The sequence below is a fragment of the Erpetoichthys calabaricus genome, chromosome 10, assembly GCF_900747795.2.
Source record: "Erpetoichthys calabaricus chromosome 10, fErpCal1.3, whole genome shotgun sequence".
NCBI lineage: Eukaryota > Metazoa > Chordata > Cladistia > Polypteriformes > Polypteridae > Erpetoichthys > Erpetoichthys calabaricus.
This window is the reverse complement of record NC_041403.2, coordinates 91,572,193-91,582,877: the sequence shown is the minus strand read 5'-3', so window position 1 is coordinate 91,582,877 and position 10,685 is coordinate 91,572,193. Positions and strand designations below refer to the sequence as shown.

At 39.9% G+C, this 10,685-nt stretch overlaps 1 protein-coding gene across 2 annotated transcripts in view; it reads left to right on the top strand.

The window, feature by feature from the left end:
* The first annotated feature begins 4,494 nt into the window (after positions 1 to 4,494).
* Positions 4,495 to 10,685, top strand: part of nol4lb (nucleolar protein 4-like b) — a 310,443-nt gene continuing 304,252 nt past the window's right edge. Inside the window, exon 1 of one of the 2 annotated variants that reach the window (XM_028811589.2) lies at positions 4,495 to 5,202. In XM_028811589.2, the coding sequence (XP_028667422.1) occupies positions 4,879 to 5,202 (324 nt within the window). In that variant the 5' untranslated portion in view covers positions 4,495 to 4,878. The remainder of the gene's footprint in view (positions 5,203 to 10,685) is intronic. The other variant, XM_051932422.1, reaches the window with a different exon arrangement.

Below are 10,685 nucleotides of genomic sequence, written 5' to 3'. Positions count from 1 at the left end.
CATTTGGGTATCTGACTGCAACTGTGTCCCATCATCCAGAAACTTGAAAACCTCTGATTGCTGCTGTAGGTGCAGATGTTTTGTTTTTGTGAACCTGGGAGTGGTAACAATAAAGGTGGAGTAACAACAGGAATCACATATGGGTATGTCATCAAAGATATAGACTTGTATTGGCAGAAAACAGCCTTTGAAAAATGGTAATAGAAGAAATAATTCTGGCTGCTTTTTAAAGTTTTTTTTTATTCAAGCCAACTGACTGCATTATCAGGAGGAATACTTTACATTAACTTGAGCAAATATTCAGAGGAGAATCTACAATAATTTTAGGATGCTATGAATAATATTTCAAAGTCATATGCACTAAAAATTATAATGATATGTAAAAAATGAAAATATTTCAAGAAAAGTAAGCTTTCAATGCAAATGCAGATAGTGGCCTGGTGTTTGTTATGGAGAATAAAAAAGACAGATTTGGAAGAAAGGGAAGGCAGCATTTATGTTCTACACAGTTGTGCATGGGGAAATGTTGAAGATTAATGGGAGTCTTTCTGCTGTGTGTCACAGCACATTCAATAAAAAAAAAAACCATCTAATTAGAAAGTGCAGAGTAAAGCTTTGATGGTCACAATGTTTTTCCCTTATTTAAGGTTGTTATTTAATGTCAGTGGAGGAAGTGACAGCTCAAAAAGCTGTCCAGTTAAAGAGCAATGTTACAAGTAATTAGTTTAAAGTAGTCGGTAATACCTGCAGTACAAGTTACACTTCTGATTGCAACACAGCAAGACAGCACTAGTCATATTCTCACTTGACAGATGCCTCTCTTCTTAATGAAACTGCAGTTGGAAAACAGGCAAATTTTTGAAAGTCCAGTGGTGACGCCTACTGATGATAGAATACATGTTGATATGCACCATCTTGCTTACTCCCTAAAATCTCAAATAACAACACAGATTAAATGCTTCCGTTTTACATAGACAATGGGAAAATAAGATCAAAATGTCATCAGAATATAAGAGTGGATTGATCTGTGACACTACTGTAAAAAATTTCAAAAAGTAGGTATGTATGCTTTGCAAACTTTCATGGTATTAATTCAGACCATATTGCTTCACGACAGCATAACAAAACAGAAATCAGTTCAAGCAGAAAGTTTCTTGCACATCTATGTATTGCATGTACAGTACAGTAAAGTTCTTACTGCCTCTGTTTCTTACTCAAAAGGAACTTTATTTAATAATTTTAAACAGACTATCATTACCATACTTTGCTAAAATTGTCATGGTTTATGATCTTCCCTATACCCACTATTTGTAGTATAACTAGGAGATAGTTATTACAAGAACGGAATGCAAAATCATATTGTCAAATAGGAAATTTGTACTAAATATATGAACACATTAAATAATGAGTGAAAAATAAAAGAAAAGAACAGTGTACAGTATACACACGACCTTCAGCTAACAAACATTTGCACCTTTGCTCTTCATTTAAAAAAGGAAAAATCCTCTTTTTCTGAAAAAATTTAATGATTAACATACTGTGTATAACAATATAGCAGTACTCATCTGGAAGAAATATAATAAAATTTAATGAGTAGAAAACGCACATAAATATTTAAATGTAAATTTCAATTCATAAATGAATGTGTCCCCCCAACTTTGGGATGGATTAAACAGGTGTGATGATAATGAATTCATCTTAATAATGTAAAATTCTATAAAAGTCAGTCATTATCCAACCTGCTATATCCTAACACAGCGTCACAGGGGTCTGCTGGAGCCAATCCCAGCCAGCACTGGGCGCAAGGCAGAAATAAACCCTGGGCAGGGCACCAGCCCACCGCAGAATTCTATAAAAGATTCTATAAAATTTTCTTTTGAACATTATTTACTCCTCAATACACAACTTGGTTTCATTGTGGTGGGCTGACACTTTTAGTAATACTTAAATGTTCTAAGTGTATTGCTATGTAGTTTATTTTAAAGAATGCTCAAGCACGTGATAATGTCAAAATGGAACTTACTTGTTTTCATCTTTTATTACGACCAGCCAAGTTGCCTTTCCTTGGTATCCTTGTGAGTCTCAAAATCTCTTGACTAGTTCATCTTCTCTTGAGCTTGTTCCCATAAAGCCAGTTTTTTGAGACTGTTGTTTTAAGGCACCTTACTTGCCTCCTCAAGGTGACTCTCAGTGTGCCTCCTATGCCTTTATTTCTCCTCGTTTGTCTCACACTCACACTTTCTCTATTGATTGTGTCATGGAGTCTAAAATAAGTGAATAAATTAAACTATTTACCTGCTTGTGATAACCTTTTGCTCTTACTATACAGCTGACAGAAGTAAAAAAAATAAAAAACAGCACTTATTAGGCTTCCAAGCATATGTAAGGTACAATCCAATAAATTCAAAAAACACTCCACTATTGTTGTCAAAATAAACCTATCGTTGCAATTCAATTGTGTACAAGAGAACTTGAGAGAGGGAGGTTAACATGAATAACCTGTAAGCCTTCACTTTGGACCATTTACTGTTTACAGTTTTTATATGGTTAGGTTTAGCTTTTCAGCAAGGCACTAAGAGTTAGGAATATACAGTAGCAGATACTTGGTCACTAACAGCTGGGGCCATCTGAGTGCCTTCTACTGATCTCTGTCATATTGGACTCAGAGAATCTTTTTATTTTAAGAACTTGAGAAAGTTATGCTTAAAGTGACATCGCAGGTGTCATTAATGTAGAGGAAAACAGATAAAATACAAGTGAAAGTTACAAATTAATTACCATTACATGTATTACAATATGATCTCTGTTGGAAATCACCTAAAATCTGTTTCTCATGCAGTGACTAAAATAAATCAATGCGTGGGAGAAGGTAAATAAGGTCTCTTTAAACTGAGGTAAGAGACAATTACAGATCCTAAGCACATGAGGATGTTTTTAGTTGAGTTAAGGTGTTTCAGTAATTCACTGCAAAACCTTGCAGTCTTTGAAGGGAAGGGTATTCTGTGTCACATCGGAGAGGGGGACATACATTAGTCTCATTTTTCTCTCTTGTGTCCTCTATTTTTCTTAAGACACAGAGTGAGAGATTGGGACCATGTGCTGATAGTGCATTGCCACATCCACCACATGCCGAACCACCTGGATTGCGACCCTAGTGCAGCGGCTATCTCAAATTGTATTCTGCATTTACAACTCCGGGAATGGAACAGAGGTGAGCTTTGCCCCTTCATCTAGTGTTTTGGGTCTGAATCCCATGCCTGTTTTTTTGTCAGTGAGGAGTCCGGATGGGTTTTCCGTCAGGTTACACTGTTCTCCATCCCGTCTGAAAAACTTGAAGAAAATGTTAACTGGAGATTCCAAAGTGGCCCTGTGTGAGTCTAAACATTGGCATGTCCATGAGTGGGCCCTTTGATGGACTGGCACACTGCTCGGGGCTGTTTCCTACCTTGTGGCCAGTGCTGCTTTGATAAGGTTTTATCTCCATGAACTGGAGTATGTGAGTTTGAGAATAACGTTTTTCAAATGATGCATTAAATTCCTGTCTTATCCCAGCACTGAAACCAGTAATGCTGTATATTGCCTATGTTTTGTGCACTGGGTGTCACTGCTTTTTATGCAAATATCCAGGGCGATGAAACTCAAGTACTGTACCCATCTTCACAAGAGGTTTTTCTTCCCAGTACACTATCACAGGTGGGCAACTCCAGACACAAGCAACGACCAATCCTGGCCAGGGTGCCAGTCCATTATGAGGCGACCTATGTAGGTGGGTTACAATAACATAAAAAAAACTACACTGAAGCCGTACTGAGCAAAGGTGCAAGCGCCACTGTGCAGCCTACGGTCTGTAACAAACGGAAAACGAAGCACCATGCGATGTCAAAACCTGCCAGCCTGTGGTTTTCATAAGGCAGCTGGCACACACAAGCGGATTGCGGGATGGGGCGAGTTGGCAGGTGTCCCTCATTGTTGGCAGCGTGCAGTGTTTCCGCCTGGGTGGCGATTTCAAATGAGCGTCTACTCAGGAGCCGAGAGGCGGCAACAATAACTTAAGTGACCTTAAACTTGCAAAAGAAAGAAAAAAGGCAACTTAGCATAACGGCACGGGGTCCCGTATGTACGCCCACCTTGCATAGTGGAAACCGGGTTCTCCATATTTCTTGAAAGTCTTTTAACTTTTTTTTTTAACATTTACCTTCCAGTCGCACGATGCTGTCACCGCTGGCTAAGAGATGGTGGTATTGTTTAGGTCCCGTTCGTCTTGGGTTCTTTTGCTAAGATGGACACCTAAACGATAAGAATGACGCCGCCAGTCGGTCACGAAGTGCTCATCTTCCACGATTTTATTTTGTCTTGAACCACACGCGAGGTCTGCTATTGGGTAGGCAGATCGGTCGACCACCAGATAGGATGCACGCTGCTATTCTAACAGGTGTCGAAGAGAAACAGACGCGTGGGTAACAAAATGCAAATAAAAGGAGCACGTCGTGAGCAGCACATGGGGGTTGGGGTGTGCGCTTCGGTTTGAAAGCCCTCCTATCCCGCTTGCAGCGTCGCCTTCTATTATTTCGACACGCGTCTTGAGCATTTTTTGACACACAGGTGGGAGAGAGCCTCTTTGTAGGACAGCCCCCTTCACCCCCTCCCAGCCATCACACCGCCCCCCCCCCTCCCGCGTCCGTTGCTCGGAGGAGGATGTGTGCAGCTGACATTCGTGTCGCGTTTGGGACGGGAGACGCGCTGCTGCGAACAGGTGTGACTGCGAGGGGGCCGGACAGCGAAATCAGAAGACTTGCACGGAGGAGGCACAATAATTCGCTGGTACAGGCTGCTGAGTGAAGAAAACGAGAAGAAGAAGATAAGAAAGGAGAGGAAAGCATGTCTTCGAGGAAGGCGACTGTGGATTTGATAAGGAGTAGCCCGAGTGCTGAGGGAGAGATGTTCAGTGAATTTCAGGAGTGGTGCCTCCGGACTTACGGGGACTCAGGAAAGACAAAGACCGTCACCCGTCGGAAATACAACAAAATCCTGCAAACACTTCTGCAGAGTGACGAGTGCAGCTTCATTGAAAACAGCCTGATCAACGCCAAATTTAAATTCTGGGTGAAATCCAAAGGTTTCCAGGTGGGCAGCAGCTCTCGAGCGGACCACAAAAAAGGCGCAGCTGTCAAGCCGGTGCTCTATGTCCCAGTCAAGGCAACGGTGAGTGACGTCTTGGGGCCGCACGGAGCATCTGTCCTATATTTTAAAGTTGGGGGATGCCCTCCGTAAAAACCTCATATGTCGCGGGTTCTCAACCTTTTGCGCCTCCGGGAATTACCCCCATGTCCCTTCATTTAAGAAAGCATTTACAAAGGACTCCTCCCCCGCTTCGAACTTCTCTCCACCCCTCCTCTGACAGTCGCCACTGGGACCGTTCACTGAAATACTGCGAGCTGGTCCTGCTCCGTTATTTTACTTGTCATTAAGAATTCATCACCAAATGGTCATTTCATCCAAGACTAGAGACGGCGACACTTTCTTGCTTATCCCGGGGAAAAAAATTGGGAATTCCGACTTAAAGAGGCGTCAAACACTAATGATTCAAAACCGCCGAGTGATTGCTCCGTTTTTAAAGAACCCGATTTGAAATGAGCAGCCGTAGAAGCTGGCAAACCGGTGATGCGCTTAAATGCGAGTGAGGCAAAAGACGATAGGAAAAGCAGTTGAAAGCATCAGGCACAGCCTGCCGTAAAATTTTGAGCAAAACGGCCAGCAACATCCCGGCTAACGCTGACCTAGAGTCAGCACTAGTTTTTTTTTTCATATATATATATATATAAAGAGAGAGAGAGAGAGAGAGAGAGCCAGTCGACGCCTCTACCTTGTGCACATAACCGTAAAACCACCAAGATTTGCCACTGAACTATCTAGCCAAATTTTCTCTGACAAATCACGATTTACAGCAAAGACGCAACATAAATCATGGAACACTCTGACACAGACAGACGTGAAATCGAGCATTTTAAAAGCAGAAACAGTAGTGATAGTGTAAGAGCTGACTGGAGCAGGTGTCAGAATGTCGGGGTTGATGGCTTGCGGGGGGGACGTGGGGGTCTGTGTTTAAAGGAGGGCCATGGGGACAGAGGGAGTTTTCAGCTTTGCTCAAACTGAAATAGAAAGAAAAAGAGGAGACCGAGGGAGAAATAAAGCGTGGTAGAGTTTCATTGACGATCTAAAGCCAAAGTGCAGTTATTGAGGACCAGTTTACTGATCAGATATATTACATAAACCCCTGGGGGCTCAGAGATGTCAGCCTTTTATTTTTAAATTTCATTCTCATTTAATGTATTTAATGACTGTGTGATTTGGTAACCTCTTAGCTGAGCACTGCCGCAATTCATGCCTGCTTCCAGAATATTTGTGCCATAACAACCCATGTAAGTACAGTTTAATTATGAATTGTTGCTGCTAATTGTGCTGCACAAGGATTGGCATAGGTAGGTGCCCAAATCCCATAATTATTCAATAACTGACTAAACAGGTACCTTTACAGTTGCACTGGATACGCATTCCATCCATCCATCCTATGAACCCACTTTTCCAAAGCAGTGTTGTGGGGAAGAGGGCGCCAGTTCTTTGCAAGGGTACACAGTGAGTAAATGGTAAAAACTTCTAATTGCACCCAAAATACTTACATATATACTAATGAAGTAATTACTCTGACAAAGTACACCAGAATTAAGTATAAAATAAAATACCACCTCAGTTGTAAATTATTTTCCTACACTTTTGTCATTAGAAGGCTTAGATAAGAAGAATAGAGTAGAATTGTTTAAAATGTGACTTCAAAAAACATCCTATGTGAGCTACTTATTAAATATATTTGACCAAAAGGTCAAGCTGTGACAATGCATGGTGCTACTTAGCTCTCCAGAAATCATATTTCTTCCAAGTATATCAAACAATATTTCAATGGAGGTCTAGGGTAATACTCCTCTTGGCTGGTAACATGGCAGTGAAGCAGTTACTGGTTCTTTGTGACAGTTTTGAGCAACTGGATTTAAACCCCAGCTAAGTCATTGTCAGTGTGGTATTTTCAAGCTTTATCTGTGATTGATTTTTTTTACTCCAGCTGTTCTAATTTCCCTCCCACATCTTGCACGACATACACATTAAGTTAATTGGTATTTCTCAATTTTCCAGGTGTGAGTGAGTTTAGATAAACAGTTGATTGTGCTCTGTGATGGATTGGCATCCCTCTCATGACTGGTTCCTGACTTGCATGTATGCTTCTGCAATAGGGTGAGAATGTCCCCCTGCAGCCTGCAGAATGGGGCGAGTTGGATATTGTTGGATGTTTGTAGGTAAATGTTTGTGAAGGAGCTGAATGTTTTTGACACACCATCACAAACCATTTCCACTGGTCACTCCTTAGCAGGTTTTCCTGTAGCGAATGTTTAACAAGTGTTTTATGCAAAGACCTGTATACCTTTTGTAACTTATAAGACCAATAATGTTAAATTAAATGTTAAATAATCAGTTTATTCTAACATTATATGCTTAATTATCTTGCATCCTTCATAAACATTCACCCACATGCAACTTTACTGATTCAAATATTCATTCTATAAATCTTTCAATCAACTGCAAATTACTGTCCAAATAAATAAATACAACAGGCAACCCAGCACCATTAAATAAATAAATGAATGTATGTCATGGTGTGTCTCAATCTGTTTGAAATATACAGTTAACCCCAAAAAATCAAAATAAATTCTGCAGATTTTTGTCTATTACAAAAGCTATGGTGCTCTGTAGGTGTAAGGCAGGAAAAAAAAATAATGGTCAGAATAAATCATTATTTCATCGGAATTAATTATTTTTATTTTTCCTTCCTGACATACAGTATACTGGGCTCTGTACAAAACATTTAAACTTGTGTTTGTTTCTTTTTACGAATAATTTAATAGAATTGCAATGGTTCAACTGCTTAAATATCAAACATGCTCTGATTCTGTCAGTCTTGTTTGACATTCTTTTTGTTTTTCCTGCCCACCCTTTTCAAATGTTCCACAATAATGAGTTCACCTGTTACCCAATATTTATTGCTTTATCTTAAAAGAAATTACAATTTTTTGTTGTGAGACATTAACACCTCTTTTTGAGTGCAAGGATGATCATAATATGTTAGCAAAAATAAAAAAGCATATGCTTAAAAACTACTCAAAATTGCAATTGTATCTCTAGTCTCTTATAAACTAACAGGATAGCTGACATGTATACAAATTAGGTTTTATAAGAAACCTTGGTTAAATGTACTGTATGTATACTTAATGATGATTAGAAATAACTTTCAATGCTGTAAGTAGCCAACATGAGGCACATTACAATTTTGTAGCTTTTTTGGGTGAAGCATAGCTGATGCCCATGACCACTTAGAAAGATGAAGTGATTTTTAAATTGATTTAAAGAGCATACAGATCATTAGGTTTACATTAGGTCTACAGTGGCCAGTGGTATAAACTGTAGCATGCTGTATATTTAGGTATTCATGACTGATCTCCACCGTTACTCGATATAAAGAAAACACATCTTATGTAGACCCGTGTTATGCAGACAGATTACACAAATAAGATTTCTTGTGTTAAACAACAGTAGCCTAATGTTTTCTACTGTGAAATTACTGTAGCTTTGTAAGTTGACATACAGTAGTTACAACAGTGGTCTAAAAATTTGATAACTCCATGGTTATCTTGTTTGGTACAACAGCTTTTTGGTTGATGCTTTAGCCATCAGTTGATGCTGTAGTGGCTAGGCAGTGACATGGCTGTTTTGTAGGTTAGATATAATGTGGTTAATGTGCAAAGAAAAATGAACAAAGATTCTGTGTAATATGGTTAATAAGCATTCACCTGACACCAATATCCAGAACCACCCCAAACTTCCAACTCCTCCCAAAACATCCAGCTCCTCCTGATTCCCCTGGTTATAACAAGGGGTCTTTGGAGATGCTGGTCTTGCAGTAACTTTAAATTTGCATTCAGTGGCTTGAGTGGTAGAATGGTTTGACTTTCCTATAAACTAGGTAGACTTTAACAGTTGTTGTCAGCTTTGAAGAAGCATAATGAAGAAGGTATTTCTTTCAGAAGCAATCAGAATAAAATTATTTAAATACAAATACTTAATTCAAGCTCTTTAGGTTTGTAGGACAACTTTTGTATTAGCAGCATAGTGGTGCAATATTTAGTTAAGTGCTGTTGCCTTATACCTGTAGGACACATGATTCTAATCCTGTCCTGGACATTGTTTGTTTATTTTACATGTTTATTCTTTATTTTTGTGGGTTTTTCTCTGGGTTTTGGGTGTTTGTTTCTTCCAGGCCTTAAAGACATGATGTTTCTAAACTGGTCTAGTATGACTGAGTAACTGTGTTCATCAGTGTGCCTTGTGAAGGACTGGGCTGGTTCCTCTCTGGTGTTATACTAGACCTTAGGCTTCAGAGTACCTCAGTTGGATTAAGATGGGTTCAAAGCTTGGTGGATGGTTTGCATTTCTGTACTTAGTTAAATGATCTAGTGTTGGAGTAGGAAAGCAGTATTGCACATGTTTCCTCAAGTGATTTGTTTAAATTGAATTTGAATAGCTAATCTGCAAAACTGGTACTGTCTAATCCTTTGTGTATTCCTCCTAAAGTAACTATTTTTCCCAGATTTTTCAAAAGAAATCGACAAAAGTAATTGAAAGGCTGAGAGGAAGGAACAATATGTTAAGAGTGTTTTGGAGGTGAAAAGAATGTCGGACAGAGTGATGATTATGAAGCTGGAATTTGAAGGTGGTATGATGAACGTTGTTAGTGTATATGCCGCGCAAGTTGGGTGTGCAATGGATGGGAAAGATTATTTCTGGTGTGAGTTGGATGAGGTGGAGGAGAGTGTACCCAAGGGAGAAAGAGTGGTGTTTGGAGCAGATTCAATTGACATGTTGGTGATGGGAACAGAGGAGATGAGGAGGTAATGGGTAGGTATGGTGTCAAGGAGAGGAATGAAGAAGGTCAGATGATAGTGGATTTTGTGAAAAGGATGGACATGGCTATGGTGAATACGTATTTTGAGAAGAGGGAGGAACATAGGGTGATGTACAAGAGTGGGGGAAGATGCACACAAGTAAATTATATTCTACAGTATGCAGGGCAGTCAGTCTAAAGGAGATTAGAGACTGCAAAGTGGTGGAAGGGGAAAGTGTAGTTAGGCAGCATAGGATGGTGGTCTGTAGGATGACATCGGATATCAAGAAGAGGAGGAGAGCGAAGACAGAGCCAAGGATCAAATGGTGGAAGTTGAAAAAGGAAGACTGCAAGGTTGCGTTTAGGGAGGAGGTAAGACAGGCAGTGGGTGACAGTGAAGAGTTACCTGACAGCTGGGCAACTACAACAGAAGTGGTAAGGGTGACAGCTAGAAGGGTGCATGGTGTGACATCTGGACAGAGGAAGGAGCATAAGGAAATCTGGTGGTGGAATGGGGAAGTAAAGGAGAGTATACAGAGGAAGAGGATGGCAAAGAAGAAGTGGGATAGTCAGAGAGATACAGAAAGTAGACAAGAGTACAAGGAGATAAGACATAAAGTGAAGAGAGAGATGGCGAAGGCTATAGAAAAGGCATATGATAAGTTGTATGAGAGATTGGACACGATGGAGGGAGAAATGG